The sequence below is a fragment of the Lepisma saccharinum genome, chromosome 4, assembly GCF_977018435.1.
Source record: "Lepisma saccharinum chromosome 4, izLepSacc3.1, whole genome shotgun sequence".
Lineage (NCBI taxonomy): Eukaryota > Metazoa > Arthropoda > Insecta > Zygentoma > Lepismatidae > Lepisma > Lepisma saccharinum.
The window spans coordinates 64,358,791-64,383,759 of record NC_139232.1 but is presented as its reverse complement, the minus strand read 5'-3'; the positions used below and the strand labels follow the sequence as shown (position 1 = coordinate 64,383,759).

The window sequence follows — 24,969 nt, the reverse complement described above, 5'->3', positions numbered from 1 at the left end:
AAACTGCTGAAAAGGATATGAGAAAATTACATTTAAACTTTCCTCCATGTGGACTAATATATTCATTCAGTTGTGCTTCACAGTATGCACTACGTATTGTGCCAATTTTGATACCCAGGGAGAAGTTGGAAGAATATGCAGATCAGATAAACTTTTGGAAGCCTTTCATTCTTAACAGGGCTGCAAGATTTGTGTAATAACACGTTAAGAAACAACTGCATAGTATGTAGCTAGTACGTTGATGTGTAGAATAATTAACATAAAGAACAATATGCATTTGCATAGAAATTATGACCAATTACACTTTTAAAAATTTTGACACTTCATGCCACTCATCATGAACAGATTCTTTGGACACACGTAATATTATCAAAAATCATGTTCAAATATTTCAATCAAAAATAGTTAATACACATTATTCATTCAGTTACAGAATGAAATCAAGATGCAAAAATATTATTTCATATGAAACAATGTAAATTGACACTGCAGCATCAAAATTTAATGAAAAGTAAACAAAAGAGAATTATGATAGAGAATGTTGTGGATTATGATTAAAAATGGCAATTTTGATACATAAAAAAAAATTGATAGTGAACACATCTAGTTTTGTCATTAAATATGTTGACACGTTGCACCAGTGACACATCGGAAATGAAAAACAACAATAAAAGTTTAGAAACTTTTTTTGTAGGCTTCCATAATTCTTGGTTTTAACCTTCAGCATGTTTTGCTTATTGCGCTTAGATAATAATACGAATGAACAAAAATTAGATTTTCTCAGACCTCCAAAAAATTTTGGTTATTGACCCGTGTATATTGTATGCACCCACCTAGGGGCGGCCCTACTCCTAATTGTATACATCTTAACAGTGTTTTAACCTTTTTACTGCATCTTGCACTTATCTCGAATCACTGAAGAAGGATTGAGATCAAAAAATTAAAAATGTTGTTACATTGTCATGGTTATTTTTACTCAGTTACACTAGTAATGATAGATTGATCGAATATGAAAAAGATTGCAGATCAATTTTAGAATTCCTGGAGCTTATAAATAAATGTGGGCATTGAATTGAAGAATTCATAAACTTAAGTTTGCTTTGTAAAAATTGGAAAGAGCTGTTATAGGATAGTTGCATTGTATTGATTACTGTGTTTGTTTCCAGGTGCAGGACACAAGTGCTTCCCCAACATTGAGTCGACTCTTGACTGCAGGACTGAACAAAAGTAGCAGCTTAAAATCAGATAAAAGTTCAGACAGTTCCAGTGGAGTGGATAATTTGTGTCAAGAAATGAATGATCTCATGCACGATTATGAAGTTGTCAGCAGAATATCGGACTTAATATCTACGCTAAAAGGAAGTTATGAGGTAATTGTCTTTGCTTACCAATAAAATGAAACAAATCACAACATATTTGACCTACCTTGTAAGTCGAGACAGGCTCTCCTATTTTGTTGACTTGGATTGTTCCACATTTGATGCTGAATCTTCAGTAGTTAATTCAAGTTACTGAATGTCACTAGAATGTTGCCATACCTTCTGTACAGAAAAAAACATCACATGTGACTGTTATCGTGAAATAAGCCATGTACAACCATGGACACTTCTGGGTTGTAAAGATCCCATAGGGAGTCAAGGGGATTGTAAAAACCCAGAAGTGTCCGTGATACATAAAATTTATTAGTAAGTGAACTTTGTGTTTAGACATATTTGCAAATTAAAAACTAGGAAAAATCCATTATTACTATTATTATTTATTATTTGAAGTAGGGTTACACTTATCTTACAGTATTTTTACACAGATTATCTTACTATAGAAACAGCTTTTGGAGACAAAATTTGGGGAGGTAACATGGCATGCTGTTTTTTTTTTAAAGGGAAACAGAAATTTGTGTTTACTATCTGTAATTTTTCATACTGCTCACTTCCTTTTGGGGGGCAGAAGAATTGTACATATAGCACATCTTTATTAAAATAAATGGTTGTCAAATGTTTAATATGGTACTGTATCATAAAATAGTAAAACTTAACGGTAAATAATAAGCAGCTAAAAAATATTGTATGCCTGCAAATCATGGTCAGCTTCTTCTCTTCCAATTCCAGCTGTGCCATGACTTTTTAACTTTTAACCTATTCTTAGCCTTTCCCTTTCCTGGTGAAGAACCAAGGTGGGTTTGAAAATTTGAAATGTGTCTAAACAATAGTCTTCTTCAAAGTATTGCAACAATGCTTATAGGAAGACAAATTATGCATATTTAGAATTCAATATGGCCATGTTTCGTTATTCCTCAAAAAGTTTGAGACTGGTTTCATCGACCAAGATGTGTTGGGCATTTTATTGTGTTTGTTTCAGTAATGGATATGATGTTCTACTGCAATATCGACAATTTTATGTTGAATCCGTGTTTGTTTCAGTAATGGATATGATATTCTACTGCTTAGATTCCCCATCATTTAGGAAGGTGGTTAGTTGGTAATGGTTACATGATGAATTCGCATGCAGTAGTACTTTTGATCTTTATTAAAGACATGCTTGAAATACGAAGAAACAAAATCATGAAACTTCAAGGACAAAAGTTTATTGCACACTTAGATTGAACTTGTATCCAACTTGAAGCATCAGGCAAGTCTTGCAAGACAAAATGGAATCTAGGCATATGGTTCTAGAAGCGATGTCAGGCTGGGCCATGCAGAGCCTGTCAGTGGTGATCAGCCAATGGCAGGAGTGCAGCGTTGTACAGTTAGGAAACTGTGCCGTGCAAGATCAATACCGTGTTCTGTATTTTTCTTGCGCTCAAGAAGTTTTCATAAAACTCATCACTTTAAGGTCCATCATAAATGGTGCAAGACATTTTCAACCTGACTGTCCAAGTCCCATATATTTCCGCCGCCTACAGCTGGAGTTATAGTTTCTTGAAGAAACACTGAGAAACAACACGTCTCAACACAAACATACCCTTTAATTTTCCTTCCGTCTGCAACCGTGTTGACACAATTGAGTTGTTGTGTCTTGGGAAAACAATGCATGATAATTTTGTCTCGATATGCACAATGACCCTTCATTGTCATGGGCGTTCTTGAACATTGCAAGTTTAAGTTCAGCATTTTCATAGCAAGGGTGGTATAAAATTATTCGCTTATCGTTCACTCATGCACCACAAAGAACAGTTGTGAGAGGATTCCATACAGTCCTTTGTGCAATAGTGTGTGTTCCATGAATGTTATTTAATAATGTCACTCTCGAAACTTAGCACCAGTAGTAAAGGCACCAACGGTAAAATAATGCATTCACAAGGCAGAAATATACATTTTAAAGCATATTTTTAGTTCATTGGCATTGGAAGAAGTGCATTCTAAGACAGTGTTTTCTCAGTGTCTAGAACCTACAGCTAGTATTTTCTCAGTCTGCTAAAGCATGTGGTGTAGGTCAGCATACTGTGTTGTATATTATAAAGCAGGGTAAAACATCTACCTCAGAAATCGGTGAACTCCTATTCAAATCTCCTGGGAAACATGCTAGAAAACAGAAGAGTGTTACTAGCATATATGACTTTGAAAAAGATGTACTCTGCCATTCTGCAGTCTTTCCCTTTCGCTAGCAGTTAGTTTGGCAACAGCGCAATAGCACTGGCTGAACTCATGTTCCTTCTGAAAGCATATGCCGTATTATGCACACTTGCAGTTAACTTCTGTGCTATCTGGGTTTATTCTAATATGACCTGTTATAATCACTTCCAACCACATCTTGGTTGATGTTGACTGTAGTCCAGGTGATTCTAGGACCTTCCCATATGATAAGAACCCAAGAAGTTGATCACTCATCCTTCACCTACAAGTAAAATCAAGAAAGTCACTCACGCTTGTTTCTGCATGGGCTTCATGATATGGTTCTGAGCATGGATAAGAAGGTCACTTATTACCCCCCCCCCCCACCAATTTGGAGTTAGGAACTATTTTATTAATATGTTACTTAAGGATGAGAGGTAAACTTTTGTTCACATGGTGTGAGGAACTGAGCAAGGGATGGCAGTTGGATTTTTATAAGGGTGCTTATGGAAGTATTATTTTTTTAAGTGTTCTAGAACATGTTAATCAGTATAACCTAAATAATAATAACCTGTGGCGCAACAGTCCATGAACGCCAGGGCCTATCCTTGACTGCCAGCCTCACTCCGTGGGAGATATCCAACCAGTTACAGGGTGACGTGTGGTCTGCATGATGAACCTTCCAGTTATTGTTGTAGGAATCCATATAACTTGCTGTCACTACATGTAAAGGGCCAACATATTGCTCTGATTAGTGAAACTGTAACTTGAAGAGCAATCATTTTCAATCTCCATAAGAAATACATGGGAGTCAAAACACAAGCATTAACAATATTTTTAATGATCTTTATCTTGTAATAATCAATCCATAACCTAAAACTTACCATTCCCTTTCCCTCTGCCTAATTCTTGCATGCATTTTGACATAATGGAAAGAGACGTGCACCTTATGTGATCCCTTCAAGTCAGAAGTCCAAACAGCACACTTCTCCAAGAAGGTGGTTCAAACAGTAATTACAATGTATCAAATAAGAATATTGGAACCATTTTCATCAGTTCAGTTTATTGGGTTTCTTTTCTAATATTTCATTAGTGCATCTAGTGGAGACCACACACTCGATGTATGTGGCTTCACGACACTGTTTCAGCCTCTTGTAACAAACCTCCTTCCTAAATGGTGGCAATTATAGTATTAATTTTCATGCATATGTATGACTGAAAGGTTCTGATAAATATATGCAGTGTATACTGTAGCATTACTGTAATTATCCTAGAGCTGCCTTAAAACATGTAAAGTAGAAGAGAGAGAACCAACAACATTAAAACCGAGCTTTTGACCATCTCAACAGGGTAATGAACCAACCAACCAACCAACCAACCAACCAACCCACCCACCCACCCACCTACCCGATGACCATGAGATGGGTTTAACTTATTTCTTGTTAATATCTTCTTTGCTGTAGCTCTTTATTGTGAGTAGTTAAGTGCCTGAGATAGTCAACTAAAGTATTCCAGATTACATTTTTCCACTTTTTTTTTTGTATGTAAAGAAAATATTTTGGCATGTATAGTGCTATAGTGAAAGGTAGTAATTCAGCCCATGACTGTACCTGATATGTATAGCATTTTTTATGATAGGGAAAGTTTAAAGAAAATAACATAATTTTTACCCTCTTGCATTGTAGGGTATTAATCTGGAATCTACAAGGAAAGTGCTGAATTCCATCCAAACATCAATACAACAGAAAGATGAAGAGATCGCGTGGGTGGACTCCTGTTGCCTTCAGTTTGTGGTGAAGACCAAGTCTGGGAAAGAGGAACAGTTTACATTCCAAACTGATAATCCAATCATCAAGAAGGAGTGGACCACAGGTATCAGATAATTAAGTTATTGCATTGTTATCAACAACACTCCCAGTTACTGGTTTGTCCTTGTGGCATTTGCATAGATTGCTTGTTTTTTGTTTTTTTTTGCTATAATTTAACTCTTTATGTAGCATGGGAATTTGTAAGAATAAACAATGTGAGGGAAAGTGTGTTTTCATGTTGTATTGAAATGGTTAATTTCTGAAAGTTAACTGGATTACTACGTATAAACTGGGAATGCTGCAAATTGAATAATACAAATACAATGTCTTGTATCAATGTAATGCTTCATATATGCATATGTATATGATTATGAGTAATATTATGGTCATTGTCATTTAAATGATACTGCAAATAAAGAATTGATGTCACAGTGACAGTTTTGATATTTTGTACAAAGAAATGGAACGGTATCATGATCATAATACAAGAGATAGTCCAAAAAAGTTTCCATAGTCTGCCATATGCAGAGAGTTCTTTTTCTGGAGAATGAACATGACATGATCAGAATGAGACATCATTAAATATTTTTCACATAGTCCCCAGTGACATTCAGGCACTTGTCATACCACTTCACAAGTTTCAAGAAATCATATTTATAAAACTGCATGTCCTGTTTATAGATGAAGTTTTGAACGGCAGCTTCCACTTCTATTGTTGTGGTGAAATGTTCCCCTCCTAGTGCCTTCAGAACAGGGAAATAGAATAAATAAATGGGTGCAAGGGCAGGACTGTAGGGTAGGTGGTTCAGGCGCTCCCAACGGATTGTGGCAAGATGGTTGACCATTGCTGCCGCTGTGAAGGGTGTCACGTTGTCGCCCGAAAGCAGGAGGGTGCCTGATGTCAGAAGGCTGGGTCTCTTTCTTCGAATGGAGGTCTTCAGTCATGTGAGCATCTGCAGTATCTGGCATCCCAGAAGACCATCAAAAGCACCTTGCCTGCTGAGGGAGTAGCCCTGAACTTCTTTTTGATGGTGGATGCTGGATGCTTCCACTCTGGCCTGAAATGATGAATCGAGGCCTCGTTTCCAGTCACAATCTGGAAAAGAAAGTCATTCCCCTCACTCTCGTACTGCACAAGATGCTCGAGGCTTATTCCCATTCTCTGAGACTTGATGTCAGGAGTTAGTTGACATGGCATGGCCGATACAGAGTTCATCGACAGTCAAATGCCTGTTCCCTTGAATCAACTCATCAACTTGTCTGATGTTATCCTCTCTAGTGCCTGTGGATGGCCGCCTGAGTCTCGCATCATCCATCACACTTTCCCGGCCATCTCGAATTGCTGACACCATGGCCACACCATTTGCTTTGACATAATGTGAGGCCCATACACTTCCACCAGCCGGTTTTAAATTTCTGTACCGGAAGTCCCATGTGCCCATTCGTAGCGAACAACAGTTCACAGTTCATCCTTGTCCATGATTCCAACACACCTCGGTTCTCCATGCCAGCCAGACGCACACTTCACAACCCTTCCTGTCTTCAACACAGCAGTACGCGGTGGTCCTCTGCAATGAAAAGGTCGTACGTCAGACAACAAAAGAAAAATGATGCCCTCATTACCACAACATATTACCAACAGTGGCATAGCATGGGCATTTCGGGTGGGAACGCCAAGTCCAAAGGAAGGGTTGGCCCTTTTTTGCTTAATAATTTACTTATGGAATTCGTCGCTACATGTATTGTTTATTTGCCTGAAGTCACCTAGGTTTTCAATAAAACATCATCCATGCATATTTTAACTAGAAAGTGAGATGCCTCACTATGCAACAAATGTTTTGAACTATGGTGTTTTATACCTTTCGGCATGACGCAAGTATCATTAAGAAACCTACTTGAATCACAAGCACCTCTGAACAACAGTAGAAATCATTGTTGTGGATGATCCAACTACTGATTGATTTGGTGTATTTTACTTTGCTTTTCTACCACTTTTGGTTAATCGCGAATATGAATATGAGTGATGATATTGATGATGTTGATGAAGGGACACTCACAAAGAACACCCGCACTCACGCCGGGATTCGAACCAGGGACCTCTGTCATCTTGGCGTGCTGTGAAAAACACTCTAACACGGAGGTGGGTGGCTTATCCAACTATCATACACTACTGACGTAACAGTGCCAATTAGTAATTCAGACCACTGTTTATTGCATCTTGAGAATGCTGATAAACATTTTAAAATAATTTTATCCAGAGACCATTCAATGTTAAGAGTTTTCAAAGGAATTTCCATTGACACAATATTAAGCAGTTAGATACTAATGAAAAATAATAATAAGAAGAAAAGAATAGTTCTGCGGGTTAAGTGGTAGAGCAGCCACAGGCTGAACTGCTACCACGAGGAATTCACCAACTTGTTTGACAAAAACTGTGTTGATGTTTTAGTTTTTAATGCACATCGCTGTTCGTGCGATAAATTATACATCGCAGTGGCCATTTAGAAGTGGTATATTTGAGTTTGGTAAAGTTACGTCAGTCAATATTACATATTGTAGCATCACACAGCACGAGTGCGAAGAAACAAGTAGGAATTCTGCTTCTGTCGTCTGCGCCGGAAGGGTCACATGAGCCCTGGAACAAATCACGTAGCTACTCCGTACGTCAGCGTTCAAGAGAGCGTTGTGCAAGTGCTACAGATATCCAAGCTTTCCCTCCAGATAGGCAGCAAGGAATATAGAGTCCTTTATGCCAAACCTGCCCTGCGTCCGGCCAGGAAAGGCATTGAGAAAAATGTGAGAACGAGTGTTGTCAGTGGAGCGTTGCAAGCGGATCACGAAAAGTAGCTATTATAATATCATGAAGGTCAAGCATATATGAATTTAGTCAAGTTTTACTTTATATATACAGCATTTACGCAATTTTGAAATTTTAAATCAGGAAACTCCTGGCATATGGGCATATTATAATATTACGCCACTTACCAACCCAAAATCCACACTTTCGGGAAATACACATCCAGGAAACTTTTTTCCAACTGTCCATCGTATACGTTCACATTGAAATACAATAAAACTTCGATTTTACATTTTTCAGAGGATCAAGCTGAAAAAACTTAAAATGTTGAAAAATGTAAAATCGATGGAAATTATATGACATTTTCCTATGTTGGGACCATCAAGACTGAATATACCTATTTATGTGGGAAAATGTAAAAAAAAAAAACAACAACACAAAATCGGGGTTCCACTCTATTTAGTTTGGACCACAAAGTAAATGTGATTTTTTTAAAGAGTGAAAGGCTAGATACTGGATGTGGTGATTATTATCAAATAAATTTTCTCAAAAGGAAGGAAATTTTATATACAATGCAATTATTTAGCCTTGAAACTCTCAAAAGTTGACAGGAAAATGCATATATTAATTTTGTTCAACTTGAATCCAACTAATAGTTTTTCTTGTATGTATGCATTGCTTGCATTGTAGAATTATTTTCTTGTAGTTTACGGTTATTACAAGCATAAGAAGACAGTTTTTTGTTGTGACGTTTCAAGAGAACATTTATTTTCATTTTGACTAAAGTCAAAGTAAAGTCTGAAAAAACGAAAACTGTTTTCTTATGCTTGTAATAACTGTAAACTACAGGAAAATAATTGAATCCAACTAGTTGATTTCATACATTGATCAGCTTAAAAATTTAATATTTTGCTTATGGGTCAGTTGGTCCAGCTCTAAATATTCTGATCAAGATATTATAAAATACTGTGATGGTAAAGTATCTATTTGGGCAATGGCAGATATTCACTACCTTGTTACCTTATCTTCCAGAACTCCGTTTAGCTCAGCTTGCATTGGATCCAAACAATTCTCCAGCCTGGGACATTCCAGAACAGGAGCGGAGACCATCCACAAAGATGCCTTTGTTTGCCAAAGCTCTTCCAGTGTACAAGTCACAACATCAAACCGAGGTTTGTACTATTTATCTTGTATTGTTCTCATTCTTTCGTCAAAAGGTGATTTGATATAAGATCAAGAAAAAGCTCTTCATAGTAGGGATGGGCCGATATTAAATTTCGGCTGATACCGATAAAGTACCGATATTAAATTTACTGATACCGATAACTGATATTCTACCGATCCGATATAAAATTAGAAGTGGTCCTTGAAGAACCTGAAAGGTAAATTGACCTCCTTGATAAATTGTTTCAATGTGACTGCAGTGCAAGAGAAGTTGCATATTTAGACATTTACTTTCTTAGAAATTAGAGCATGGAGATTATCCATAAAAATTACAACAAAATGGCAGAATTTTGCACTAATTTATCAGATATTTATTGTTATATCGGATCGGTAAAATAATTGGTAATTTTACCGATAAACCGATATGCCTATATCGGCCAATACCGATAAGAGTACCGATTAATCGGTTCCATCCCTACTTCATAGTAATGTGGGCACTTCCACAATATAGTCAAGTAAGCATCAAAGTATACACTGGTTTAATTGGGCTTAAAATATCATTTGTATGGATGACAAAATAAATTGAATAGAAAGCTACAAGAAGATGCAGAAGCAAACTAGAAGCTGGAAAGAGATCTGGATGAAGACTATGGGGAATCTAGTAAGAACTCTGCTTTAATTTATTTATTTTGTGACGTTAATACTGTGAAGTATGGCCAATGGTGTGCAAACGAATTAGGTATGCACTACATCTATTTAGGACCTACATTTTGCTGGAATAAAAGAAACTTTAACAATTTCCATTCTGAGCTTACTTTTTGAACCATCTGTGCCAATTATGTGAATGTTGTATAGATTCCCATGTGGAAAGTAATATTTCTTTATGAATTTCAGGACATCATTGTCCAGTAAAATGACCAATGTGGTGTTTTATAAATCATTTTCTCACTCTTATATAAACTAGTGCATAATATATTAGAGATATTGGTAAAAGTTTGCCTTTGCCTTTTATGAGAAACCAATTACAGAAGATATCTATTATTAACATGAACATACTGTAATTTTAATGGTTAGTAGAATACGAGGAGGATCCAGAAAGTAAGTTTTCCGAATGGCCAACAGATAGCAGGCATTGTGAGAGGTTTGTGTGCATGCGTGAGAGATGCATAACACGGCAATCGTATGCAACAGGCAGCACTCCCTGACAACTCACAGTAGCGGTTGAAGATGGTGGCTCTTATTCCAGCTCTTGACGACTGTGAGGTCGGTAATAAAGTGTTTGAACACACAAGGCATAACACCGATCAAAATCATCGTTAGCTGTGTCAGGTGTATGGGAAAGACATCATGAGCCAGTAGATGGTGCATCGTTCGTGCAGGCAATTTGCAGAAGGTCAGCAAAATGTGCATGATGAGGAGCGCAGTGGGTGGCCCTCCGTTGTTATGGTTGACCTTGTGGAGCAGATGCGGCAGCACGTTGTGGAGAACCGTTGCTTCATGATTACAGAACTCAGCAGCCATTTTTGGCAGATATCTCGCTCCTTGTTGCACAAAATCGTCACGATGACCATGTACCGGAAATTTTGTACCAGGTGGGTGCCAAAACAACTGACACCCGAACACAAATCAAAGTACATGGGAGCAGTATTGACATTTCTGCAGCAGTACCATGATGACTGCGATGAGTGTCTGGACTGGATTATAAGAGGCGATGAAACGTGTGTCGCACACTTTACCCCAGAAACCAAGCAGCAGTCTATGCATTGGCTTCACAGTGGATCTCCATGCAAGATGAAATTCAAGCACACTGTGTCGGCATGAAAAGTTCTGTGCATGGCATTCTGGGACAGACAGGGCATTCTGCTCATAGAGTTCTTAACCAGGGGTGAGACGGTGAATGCTGAACGGTACTGTGAAACACTACAGAAGTTGCGACAGCCCATTCAGAACAAGCGGCTCGGGATGCTCAGTGCGGGTGTTATGCTGCACGATAACACTCGGCCACATATGGCGCAGCACACAACAGATCTTCTGCAGGAGTTCCGCTGGGAGGTGTTTGACCATCCACCCTATAACCTGGATCTTGCTCCCAGTGATTATACCATCTTTTCTTACACCTCAAGAAATTCCTGTCCGGTCAGCATTTGCAAAGTGACGAGGAGGGGAAGACTGCTATCACACACTGGTTCCGATCACAGGTGGCAGACTTCTACGACACAGGGTTACAAAAGTTGATCCGACAGTACGACAAATGTCTCATTTCCAGTGGGCAGTATGTTGTAAAATAGCTGAACAATTCCTGTATTTGTTCCAATAAAAATGTCCATTGCAATTGTGTTTCTTTCTGTAGACATCTCCAGAGAAACTACTTTCTGGATGGGTCTCGTATTTATGAATGTGTGATACATTTCACACACAATCTGATAAAACAATAATTCAAGCTACCATTACTCTTTGCAGGTGCGTTGTGGTTGCTTCTACACAGTAACGTCAATGAAGCCAACTCGAAGAGCCAGGCAGCAGAACTACCTTTGGGTGTGCACAACAGATGGAGTTAGTAGTCATATTGCTATACTATCACAGCAGCAGGCACGTTTGAAAGACATCGGTGCTTTTGACATGGTGGAGACAAAGGTGACAGCTATGGAGTTTGTGAAAGGATCTTCTCCAGGCACAGGACTCAAGGGTGAAACAGTTTGGATGGGGACGGATAGCAGAAAGTGAGTATTGAGGCTTTTGGCAGTTATCAAAGCCTGATAAATATATACGAGGGAGTGTCAAATGAACCTTAAAAGTTCACCAAAAATTACAGGACAGACTGTAAACAGCTCAAATTTACATGAGGTATCGACTGTTATTTACGAAACAACCTCAAGGCTGCAACACTGATCAAGTGAGCTTCACAACACCATTTATTTCATTTTGAAGATGGCGCCTCCTGCATACACATGTACCAGCAAACAGCAGTGGTTTCTTGCCCTGTGGAAGCCTAAAACTTATAGACATTCTACGGCAAATGAAAATTCAATATGTCTATGCTTGCTTACCACACCAGTAATTTTACAAATAGAGGAGGAAGTTCAACAATGGCCTCAGTCCACACGATCAGTGGAAAGACCTTCATGGTGGCTCATAAGTGAATGCACATAGATTCCAAATATTCTTCTTCTTGTGGTATACAGGCACTAACTCAGACTTGAAAATATATATGGATCAGCAATGAGTCTGTGCTAAAATGAAACAAACTTGTGCAACCCTACATGCAGAAACATTTTAGTTAAAAAACAAAAACAAACAAATTACGGTTTTCATTTGACTCTCCCTCGTATAAAAATGATATTAGTATTGGTTGTTAACTTTATAACGAAAGAACAGGGTTTCTACGAATCTGGAAAACAGGGAAATGTCAGGGAATTTAGCTTGTCAGGGAAAAATCAGGGAATTTTGCAGATCGTCTGGAATTTACTTGGGAGTCTGCATGCAAGAGAAAGAGTTGCAAATTGAACAAGCAGTTCACTTCCCTAAAAAGATTCAGGTTAGTAGCTTGTTTCTTTCGTTCTTATGATTCTCAGTCTTGTGCCAAATTATGGTTCCTTCGAATTCCTGTAATAAGTTTTCACTTTTATAATACTAGATATTAGAAAGAATATTAATGTAAAACTTGCAGTCCAGATATCTGATTGCTAACTAAAGTATATTGACAATATGATCGTAATTATCGGAATGGTTGTTGAAGATGAGGTTATAGTCTATTATTTTATAGATCTTAGTTTTGTTGGCATTTACTATAGAATCACTATATGCAACAAAAATTTCTTCATATGCTGTGTACTTGCAAATAAAAGCAAAAATGCAGCATTTTCTACAACACTATAAATCCACCAGAAAATGAAAAATCGTGTATGGTTTATGAATTTTTTGTTGTTTTTATATTGTGGAAATCTGTTATGGTGAAATAATGTACCTCTGTTACCTTAGTCTGAAGGCTAGATGCCCATGATTGTAGCACCGAATACATTTGAATACTCTGTATTTTCAAGTGTTCTTGTGTGTGTAGAATGAAATTTGCTAACAAAAAGTTGTGAAAGTGAATATTCATAATAATTAACGGATTATATATTTAATTGAAAAACACAAGGTTCAAAAGCAAAAATCATGATGATAAACATGTCTGGAAAAATTTTTGGACTGGAAAACCTGGAAATGTCATGGAATTTCATAATCAAAATTATCGTAGCAACCCTTAAAGAAACAACATTTCCATTGCAAAATTCAGATTTCATATGAAGTGTTGAATAATGTAATGGCAAAATCACAGTGTACAAAGATAGATTAATGTTACATAATTTGTAAAAATATACTCTTTTTTTTCTGTGTATGAATGTTCTTGAATATTCATCTCTCACATCTCTGAAGTTTTGGATTATGTGAAAATAAGTATTTTGACTTCTAATTTCATAAGCATAAAAAAATATGATTGCAACAAGTTAGTGATGGTGTTGAATGCCGAAGGTCTCGATCACTCATAATCGTCAAGCATTTCTCAGGTCAGTTGATAGTCAATTATTGAAAATAGCTGATAACATTGTAAACGTGTGTGTAAAACAGTGACTTTGTGTTGAAGATTCTTGTGAAAAAGCCAGCAAACCTTTACGTGAGACATTAGCACAGTTGTTACAAGGTTACACTGTGCACAACAGTGTGTGGAAAATCAAATAATTCAGATATTGAACATGCCGTTAACTTGTATCTGTAAAAAAAAGTAAAGTGCTCTCCTGTGCTTAGCACCATGCCATGAAGGCGTATAGGGGGTGTGGGGGTAATGCCCCACACTTTCTTGAGTGGGGGTGATGTGATCAGCATCACACCCCTGACCACCTTTATGCCCCAGGGTTTCCCCCAGGTACCCATGTCATTCAACGCTGGGTGGGTGCTGGGGCTGCTTCCTACGTTAGAAAAGTTCCCGGATTTGAACCGGCCGGGGATCGAACCTGGGACCTTGAGCATGGTAGTCAGACGCGTTACCGACTGAGCCACCGGATTGCTCGAAAAGGAGCAGGGGGTCAGTCCCCCAGTTCAGAAAATGTTCATAAAGCATCCCTCCTTCCAAATATTGTACAAGTGGTTCTGGAAATACTTTTATTACATGTAATTTTTAAATCATTTGCGGAGTGATTTCCTCACTCATCCTCATCACTTTAATTAGCCAAAAGTGACAGAAAAGTTTCTGTAAAGGAGAAAAATCATATCATATCATATCAAATCAAAGAAATACAGACAAATTTGTACTAACATACATTCATCAATGAATAAACCAGTGTGTTTTTTCACAGTTCACATGATCAACGTTGCGTGATTATTGCTTATGCTATAGCAAACTGACATTTGAACAGTGCTTGAACTTTTTTCAAGAATAAAAAATCACTGTTTATACATACTTACAGTTTCTAGTTAGTTGGTACCTACCAGAAAATAACTTTGCAGAATATTTTTCAAACTATTGAAACAAATTGGGTACACAGAAACATTTTCCTCCTTCACGTTTGGGAATCCTGAAAACTTTATCTCTGCGTTAGGATAGTCACCCTTATTTTTAAAATATATTTATTCATTTGTTTTCCTCCAGGTTGATTATATACGCCGCCCAAGACCCTGAGAAACAGGAGGAAGTTGCCAGCTGTGCCCTGCCTGCAGTTGTAGTTCAGATACGCTACCATTGTGACCAGGTGTTCTTTGCACTCTCCAATGGGACAGTCCTCTTGTTCAGAAGGCAGCCTGAGGGAGAATGGAACTTGAAAGACCCTCAAACGCTTCTCTTGGGAACAGACCCCGTGTCGTGCTTGCTTCCAATCAATGTGTGCATGTATGCTGCGTGCGGAAAGAAGGTGTGGGTGATGAATGCTCTCACTGGAGATATGCAGGTAATTATTGTTCAGTACTACAGTACATGTTTTGAATACATCAAAAGTAAAAGTAGTTATTTTGGCATATTTCACAAAATATTTATATGACTTGCTTCTGTAGTTAAAACAGTAGTAGGGATAGACTGATGTGGAATTATTGCTAATGTCGCCGGCCCCCATGGTGGAGTGGTTAGCACATCGCAGTATGATGCCAGGGGTCCTGGGCATGGTTGTTTGTGAGTGTCCGTTCATCAATTTCATAATATTATCACTCATCCCCATCTTCGCAAATTAGCCAAAAGTGGCAAAAAAGCGAAGTAAAATAAAGCAAATCAATCAATCAATTATTGCTAATACCAATAAAGAACTGAAATAGAAATGCAAATGTTCCTTTCAGAAAAAGAATGGTTCCCTACTGTCTCCGTAAGTAATGTATGCAACCTGGTAACTGCTTAATGTTTTCTTTATAGAACTAGTGTCGATAAATGAAATATTTATAAACAAAAATAATATCAAAGTATATTTCATACCCTGTTATGGCAACAAACAAATCTTCAAAAAACAGACACACATGCCTGATGACAGTATTTGATCTGATTCTCAAATTTTCAAGAACTGTTATTGTTAGCTTCAAGTAATGGGGGAGGGGGTTAAAAGGTGAAGTTCAGTAGGATTTAAAATGTCTTTAACTTCATCCTTTCCAATCCTTAAATTATTTCAGTGTTACCTTTTAATGTAAGTTATTAATTGCTTTTTCCAAGAGTGTAGAAAATTTGAGGATCAAATAATTAGATGCTTGTCCATTTCTTTGAAGATTTATTATCATGTCTTTCAGTGTTCAAAGCATTCAGCCTTGACACTAAGTCATTATTTGGGTCCTAGTGCATCAAACTTAACTTTTGAGTCCCAAGGCCATTTTCACATGTAACCCTTGGTCCCGAGCCGATTTTGAACAAAATGCAGAGTTTCAATTAAATGAGTGTAGATCGGAGGCTAATTGCACTAGAGAGATGAGTGGTATACCGTTGTACGCGGAATGAACCAGAGATTCAGACTATATGAAATTTATGCAAATTCGGCATATATGTGGCGGTGGGAAGGGGCTAACTCTCAAAATTCCAAAATTTCGGGGGAAAAAAAATGGGGTCCCCCCTCCCCAAGAAAAAAATACATGACAGTGTCGACATGCACATGGAAATGATCGCTGACATGTAAGGAACACATAAATATTTGCATTATTATCATATGACAAATTCAACGTGAGTTGTACCTCCAAAAGGAATGGTCGGCACGCCACTGATTCAAGCTTCAAAATGCAGCGGTACCTTAAAATAACTTTAGCTCAGAGACTATTTGCCCTGGAGATATGAATGATATACCGTTGCACGCAGAATGAATCACAGATTCAGATGATATATAATTTATGCACATTCGGCGTGCATATCGAGGGGGAAAGGGGGAAAATTACCTGAAAAATATATATTTTTAAAGAAAATAAGGGGTTTCTCTCCCCCCTCCCCCAGAAAAAAGGGATATGAAAAGTTCAAAATGCACATAGAAATTATCGCTGGCATGTAAGAAACAGAAAAATATTTTCATCATTGTCATGTGACCAATATTACGCGAGTTGTACCCCTGAAATGAAAGGCATGTACGCCACTGTCTCAAGCTTCGGAATTGAGTGAAATGCAGAGTTACATTGAAATGACTATAGCTCAGAAACTAAATGCCCTAGAGATATGAAAGATATACCGTTGTACGCAGAATGAATCACAGATTCAGACGATATATAATTTATTTACATTCGGCGTACATATGGAGGGGGAAAGGGGGGAAATCTCCTAAAAAACTTTTTTTTTCAAATAAAAAGGTGTCCCCCCTGAAAAAAAGAATATCAAAATGCACAAAATGCAAAATTTATGCAAATTCGGCGTATATATGGAGGGGGAAGGGAGGAAACCCCCCAAGAATAATTTTAAAAAATTATCTTCACTCAAAAAATGTCCTCGCACTTGGGCACAAGACGACACACCTACGAATAACTTTCACGGACGAAAAGCTAGAACGCAGATTCTTGCAGCTGCTTGAAATTCTATTTTTGGACAATGCAGGGTAACCTGTGTTGCAACTTGTGGACCCTTGTGCTAAAAAAACAAAGGTTTCCTTCAGTGCGCTTCAAAATTCCATTCTCACAACGCAGATTCAACAACCAGTCTTCCCCCTCCCCTGCTTGCACCCTCACGGAAAACTTTCATTTTGACATCGGATACTGATAAACAAGCTTCCTTCGAATGCAGTTATCAGGCGGGAGTGAAAAGCATTGCTTTAGAATAACAAAGCCCGTCTTCCTTTGTCGGCAAAAATTTTCCCTTGAAAAGAGACGCAAAAGAGAAGTCCCTTTTCCCACCTTTTCCCCTCCATTTTCATGAAGAAAAGAAAGTTGCAAGAAACATTTCTGTTAAATACATGTGTTAGGAACAATATATATATATATATATATATATATATAAAAAAATCAAAATTCTAGCCAAAAATAGAACAGTTATAACGTAAAAACTACGACCTTGACACAGCATCTCGATCGAGACGCTTGTGACCCAAAAGGTTAATTACCAAATTCATGTTTGCGGAGTAAAAGGGAAATTAGCGAACAGCTTTGAAAACCATTCTGTAGTCATTATATCTGAATATATCAGTTTGGGATATGTGAAAGAAAATGTGGCAGACCATGGGAAATATAGCCAATTGATCTCCCATCCCCCCCCCCCCACCTTTGATGGATTGCATATATTCAAATTTCTATTCATGTTTACTCTACTATGAGGACCCTCCCTCCTCCCATCATCGGCACTGGCTATTACAGCATCATATGAAAAATCAATCTTCTCAACTGAAACATCAGAGGAAGGAAAAAACATAGAAAACTGTGTGCTGCCAGTCTTGAGGAACACCTCCAGACACCCCACCTCCTTGAATGCACTCACTCTACCCTTAAGAATAAACTCCAAAAATTCAATAAGGGGCTCTCCTCTGACAGTCTTTTGTGTATGTGAGCAGAGGTAACCAATATGTTATAATCACAATAGAAACATATTTATTTTACAAAAAGCCCGACCCTGTTGCCGAGTGGTTAGCACATCGCGCTGCGACGCCAAGGGTCCCGGGTTCGAATCCCGGTCGGGCTTGGTTGTTTGTGAATGTCCATTCATCAATTTCATCACTCATCCCCATGTTTGCAAATTAGCCAAGAGGCACAAAACGCGAAGTAAAATAAACTAAATCAAATCAAATCAAAAATTTTACAAAAATGACTGAAAATCTCTAATTGGAAGGGCGTAGTTTACTTGACAGCACACCAGGGCATTGTTAGAGCTAATAAGGAGTTACTTATTTTGACTTAATTAAGGAGTGACTTTGTTGTGATTGAGCATTATATTATATATTATCATGTAGCTTCAAGGAAGAAGAACAAATATGTTCAATGGTCTGTTGTTGATTATGAGAGAGTTAGTTCAGATTCCTCAAATGCTATGCTGTACATATGTTGAAAGCTTATTAAACCTCGTTTGTGTTTTTACATACAGAATGCATTTTATTTTGTCTATCCCTGTTTTCACATATACATAAGCATTCTAATTACTCGGAACATTCCATTCTGGCTCTGTGGGTACCTCCTGGGGTGATCTGAGGGCATAATAAAAGTTAATACTAACATTTGAATTCAGCAAATAACAGTAGAATTAGAAAACAAAATTTGAAATTTGATGTATTTATACCCAAAAAGAACTTGTGACACTAACCACATTCTTCAATGTACTGAAGCTGTCATCATTTGTTTTGATTCTGACACATTTTTTTCATATTTCAGAAAAACTTCAGTGTTCAACATGAGCATGTTGGAAATGTGAATCTCATGGCACACTCGGGAATTGGCCTTTGGATATCGCTGAAAAATTCATCCACAGTTTGCCTTTATCATACAGAAACCTTCAAGCACCTGCAGGACATTAATATTGCTTCAAACGTACTGAAAATTCTTTCAAATAAGGATTATGTTAGGGCCACAAGGAGCATATGTGTCACGGCTTTGATGGCATGCAAGGGTCTTCTGTGGGTGGGAACAAACGTTGGAATCACATTGACAATCCCATTACCTCGTCTGGAAGGAGTGCCAATCATCAGCGGACGGGTGAACATCTCGTACCATGCCCATTTTGGCCCGATTACTTTCCTTTTGGCTTTGCAGCCCCGTACTAGTATCCCAATGGAAATGTCCAACTCGAAACGTGACAGTACGATTCAGGAGGAAAGTGAGAGTGAGAGTCAACAGAAGAGTAAGTTAGAGAAGCAGTTGTCTGATGGAAGTTTGATACCGAACAGTGTACCAAAGCTTAAACATCAGCTGAGCAGTCCGGTGGTATTGAGACGACGTACCAAAGAAAATGGCTTGCGGAGAGCTTCAAAGACTCTGCCTCGTGGTTTAGGGATGTTCTCGGTTCATGGAAGCCAAGACTGTGATGTGTACGGGTTGTACGGTGAACTGATGAGGGATTACGAAGACGATCATCCGTTAAATGACCCCATGTACGAATCAATTCGTCGTAGCGATCCTGAGTTGGTTCCGAACAAAGTTAGCACTCTCGATCGAAGAGTGAGGTTAAAGGCAAGTCGACCAAGATCTTTGGATCTCTCCAACTGGTCTGTGGATTCAAGATCATCCACGTATACTTCATCCGGGTCGGAAGAAAGTGTTCCAATCACTCTTCCATCCAATGCTAAACAGAATACCTCGGCAGATAGTAGAGAAGTGAATACTGCTCAGTCAAACTCCCCGAAAGTGGTAGAAGCACCAAGGACAGTAATAACAATAATGGGTGGAAGGGGATACATTAACTTGAGGAAAGCGTGTATCGAAAGAAACGAAAAAGGTAGAAGTGGCAGTGTGCTATTGACTGAAACCAACAGTAACGATGCCCATGTGGTCATTTGGGAAATGAAATTGTGATAATCGTTTGTGTTGATAATTTGTTTCTCATGTGACTTGTTAATGCTAGGTTTTCTCTTGCATATTTATTAAGGCCAAATTGAAAAGAAAGAAACTTGTTTGTATTTGGCACTATAAAATATAGTTAGTATAACTAGTATTAGTTGTTGCTTTGGTCAGTTAAACCATTTTTCAAAGGACTTGTCCTTGTGCCTCTGCATGTTATATTTGCTTTTACAAGAATGGAAGACTGTGTGTGGGTGCGTGCGTGTACATGTAGATACAATTGAAAGGCAAATGGAGTGAATGTGGTGTAGAATCATGCAAAAAAAATGTATATGTATTTTGTTAAAAAGAAACTTGTTTGTAAACTGTTGCAATTTCTTATGAATGTAACTCTACTTTGGCATACAAGAACACATGTTCATGATAGGTATACTGCATTTCTTGTGAGAGAAATCTCTGTTCATATTTTGAATCAGATATAATGAATTAATTTGTAAAACATAAGCTTTCAGTTACCGTTTTAGTTATGAGGAGAAATTACATTGTTTTTCTACATGCATCCTTCTGTGTAAGATACTATCAGGTGTAATTCTATTTTTTTAAATATAAATTACTGGTAAAAAATGGTGTCAGCATGTCGGTGTGTAGAATTTCTACCATATCATCTGCTGCATTTGTCACAAGGTGTCAGAAGAATGTCAAAATTCTCTAGCTATTGCTGGAAGTGCATTGTTTTGTGTCAAAACAACATTTAGATGATGTTATATTTTAAAAATCAGGATTTGTGTTCTTACATTCTGGCATTGTAATTATGCAAGATTTTATTTCACATACTTGCTTTAAACATTTCAGTTTCCTGTGTATATATTAATTGAATTTCATTTTGAAATTTTCGAGTTTTAGTATTATCAAAAATTTGTAAATTTTATTATGTGTAGTCACGTTATTTAATGTATTTTTTTTAATTCTGCATGAACCCAGTACTGCAAATATTTCAAAAACATGAAATTAATTAGTTTGTGTTAGCAAAATGGTTCTCCGCTGATGGGTTTGCATGAAGATTGTAAATTCAAAATGGTGAGAACATTATTTCCTATTTCAGCAGAGAAATACTTTTTACTGCCAATAAACTATTAAGCCAAAAAAGTAACAAAAAATGGCAACAGCTTTTACCAATGAAAGCAGTGGCATGTGTTACTGGTTGTAAATAAATTCTTGATTTTCATAAAATAGTTTTTTTTTATTTACTTCAGATTAGTTATGTACAGATTCCTAATCCATAGGTTAGAAGCTGGAATTTTATTAAAATATTTGAATATCTGATATGGTGCTCACTTCATTTTTCCTGAAGTGAATTCTCTGATTTTTCCATGCATCGTAAAATAATTTCCACACCGTTCTGGAATGTTATAAAATAATATTGCAGGTGTGGGAAGTTCCAATCAATGCTTGAAGTTTGTAGGGGGGGGAGGTATGGTTCAACATGGGGGGGATGCTTGCACTAAATATTCTTGCTGGGTGGGATGCTGTACACAAATTTTCTTAATTTGCGGAGCACCGGTCACAATGATAATTTGCTTAAATTTGTGCATCTCTATTTGCAATTTGTAATTGTGACTAATCATGTCACCATTTTTGGAGTGGATATTTGAAACCACTGGCTCCAGGTGTCAGATGTGTGATCTCCCTATGGTATTTATCATAAGTAATACAGGGTGTTGCACGAAAAAGCAGCGTGCCTCGTCTGGTGCTGGATAGGTGGATGCGGTCGTGTCGCCTGCCTTGTTTGTTTGCCATCTACCCTCTAGAAACCAGTTTTGTGTTGGCATTGTACTGAACTGGGCAGTGCATGGCAGTGCAGTCAAAGTAAGGACATGCATAATTCGTTGCAATAGTGGAAGCATATGTGTGGACAGGCTCCATCAAAGAAACAAAGAAAAATTTCAACGATCACTTTCCTGACAATGGACATGCTTCTGGAAGCTTCTTTTAGCTGTAAGTGAAAAAATGGCTCACAACGGGTTCCATTTGTATTGCCAATAAGAATAGAGACCTTCCTGTATGCATGCCTGAAGTTGTTGAAGATTGCAAGCTCATAGAAACAAGTCCCAAGAAATCAATGAGAAAAATGGCACAGCAGGCTTGTGTTTGCAGAAACATGTGTCATTGCATACTGAAACAACTAAACATGGAAGCTTACCTTGTAACAGTTGAACAGCAATTCAAAGAACCCGATAAAGGTAAACATTTGGTTCCGCCAATGATTGAGGTTGAACTTTTAGACCTGTTCTTTAAGCATGATTCCATTTGTCTGGACACGATCACGTGACTTAACAACGTGCGACTATTTCCTGTGGGGTCATTTAAAGAACTGCATATATGAGACAAATATGTGGATGAACTGAAGTTGAACACTGAAAATACAACATGGCGAATCAATCCCATGCTCATTTTTCTCTTCAGCACATAATACTCATCTAGTCGGGGGTGGGGAACCATAGTTGTGTACTACCTTGTATACAAACAAAACTAAAATCTCCATGGCCCGAGGCCTGGCAGGCAACTTTTCATTGCTCTTTTCCAAGTTACCATCTTTCTTTATTGCTCTAACTGTAAGTGACAAATACAGACTTACTATTGATAATGCTTGACTATATCTTCATTTGTCCTTAAATCCCAATATTATTGCTTTCATTGTCCTATATTTCTGAGTAAAGTGTTCCCCTGTGCATAGCACCATGTCATGAAGGCGTATAGGCGGTGTGGGGGTAATGCCACACACTTTCTTGATCCGGTCGTGAGTGGGGGTGATGTGATCAGCATCACGCTGTGCTCAAGGAATATGTTCCTGAGTAGCTAGCATAGGTAGAGGAGTCATTCCATACGAAATCATCATCACATCCCATCAACAACCTGACCAACTCAGATGTTCATGAAATTTGTGGAGTTGAAAGTATGCATGGAATTTAGTAACCATGAAAATTTTGAGTCTCGTTCGTCTTGTAATTGTAAAATTATTCAAGGTCAAAGTTCGCAGAAATTGCCCTTTTCCAAGGTATTTTAGCTATACTAAATGTGCTGTAACTCTGCTCCTATTTGGCCTAGGAAGCTGAAATAAAGTTTGTTGTGCAGAGAATGGAACAAGCTTTCCAATGATATATAACAAGCATGCCTTTGAATAAAAAGAAAATTTTGTCACGTAACCTTGACCGTGAAAATCCCAAAACATGTAATCATCAAAAATCTTGAAAAAATATAGTTGGCACACCATGCTATACTCTAAAACATAAAAAAAATCAAACTGGGACTGTAATGGTATCAGTAGATACAAAATAATATGTGTAACTATGTGACTAATAAAAGCCTAAGTACAATGTACTAGGCTGAGTCAAAAGTTCCTTAAACCCCCTGTAAAATATGAAGGAGTTATGCTGGATACAATTGATCATGATACAAACATGTTGGGCCCATGGGGAACCCTAGTTGCGTGTGTCAAGCAGGGGTCTGCCATATTCAACTCAAGCATTTCCAATGGAAGGGGGTGGTGTGACATCAAATAAGGCTAGGATGGAGAGGAAAAGCTTGGAGGTACGAGACATTGCATGCTTTGGAACCACACAACACTTCTGCCACCTACCAGAATGAGAAATATATATGACAAATGTTGAACATTTTAGGACATGGAAATACCAAGATTGGTTTTCAACAGAGGTAGAAAACATGTTGACAATATTTTTGTTCCACTCGAGTAAGAAATTAAAATTTCTGTTGTTTTCCTGGCCAATAAAATTGAACATGGCAACTGAACACCATGTAAGAGGCAGGGACTACTGTATGTGTATTTCCATCTGTTGATGCAGTAAGTTGATTAGAAGAAAAAAATTGTGAAGTAAATGCAAGTAAGTAGAAATCAACAAAAAATAAATCTGGAAATCCTGGTTGTAAGGTCTATGGATGTTGCATTTTTTTTTAGGTGAAGTAGATGTGACAGTATAATTGTGCATAAGAGGATCCGTTTATCTTACAAATAAGGTAATTGCACAATCCACAAAACCTTAACAGCAAATACAGGGTGCTCGGAAATTCCCCTTACAAACTTCTAGGGCAAGTAGAGGGGACTGAGTAGACAATATTTGGAATAGGAACCCATGTCCGGAAACGTACAGTTTCCGTGCTACAACCATGACAATGTGTCGGATGTGCCTGTGTTGGTATGCAATCGGGTAGGCAGTACATGACGTCAGAAGATCACCTGATGACCTAAAGTGTAATCATTTATTACAACCATGTCAAATTATGTGTTACGTAAGGTACAGAAGTGAATGATGTGTGACTCAGTCCATAATACAAACAAATTTATTTGGTAACAATGCCAAGGGAACAAAAAGGAAAGGTACTACTGTATTCAATGATCAACACCTGTGTCGACAGTGGAACGCAACAATTTGTAGACGTCACATGCCATCAGGTGATCTTCTGACGTCATGTACTGCCTACCTGGTTGCATACCAGCACAGGCACATCCGACACATTGTCATGGTTGTAGCACGGAAACTGTACGTTTCCGGACATGGGTTCCTATTCCAAATATTGTCTACTCAGTCCCCTCTACTTGCCCTAGAAGTTTGTAAGGGGAATTTCCGAGCACCCTGTATATATATATCTATATATTTTTTTTGAAGGGGTATGGGGTTGAATTTGACTGGGCTTAGGGCACAGATACTTTAAATATAAGGTAGTTGACCTGAATATCAGGGTT

The 24,969-nt window shown here is 37.9% G+C and overlaps 1 protein-coding gene across 3 annotated transcripts in view; it reads left to right on the top strand.

Annotated features, from left to right (window-relative positions):
- The window catches only part of LOC145986527 (rho guanine nucleotide exchange factor 10), a 267,835-nt gene extending 247,422 nt beyond the window's left edge, over nt 1-20,413 (top strand). For all 3 annotated transcript variants that reach the window (XM_083120642.1, XM_083120644.1, XM_083120643.1), the window contains 6 exons: nt 1,167-1,370; nt 5,234-5,420; nt 9,186-9,325; nt 11,778-12,037; nt 14,944-15,238; nt 19,089-20,413. In XM_083120642.1, the coding sequence (XP_082976768.1) occupies nt 1,167-1,370; nt 5,234-5,420; nt 9,186-9,325; nt 11,778-12,037; nt 14,944-15,238; nt 19,089-20,225 (2,223 nt within the window). In that variant the 3' untranslated portion in view covers nt 20,226-20,413. The remainder of the gene's footprint in view (nt 1-1,166; nt 1,371-5,233; nt 5,421-9,185; nt 9,326-11,777; nt 12,038-14,943; nt 15,239-19,088) is intronic.
- The last annotated feature ends 4,556 nt before the right edge of the window (nt 20,414-24,969 follow it).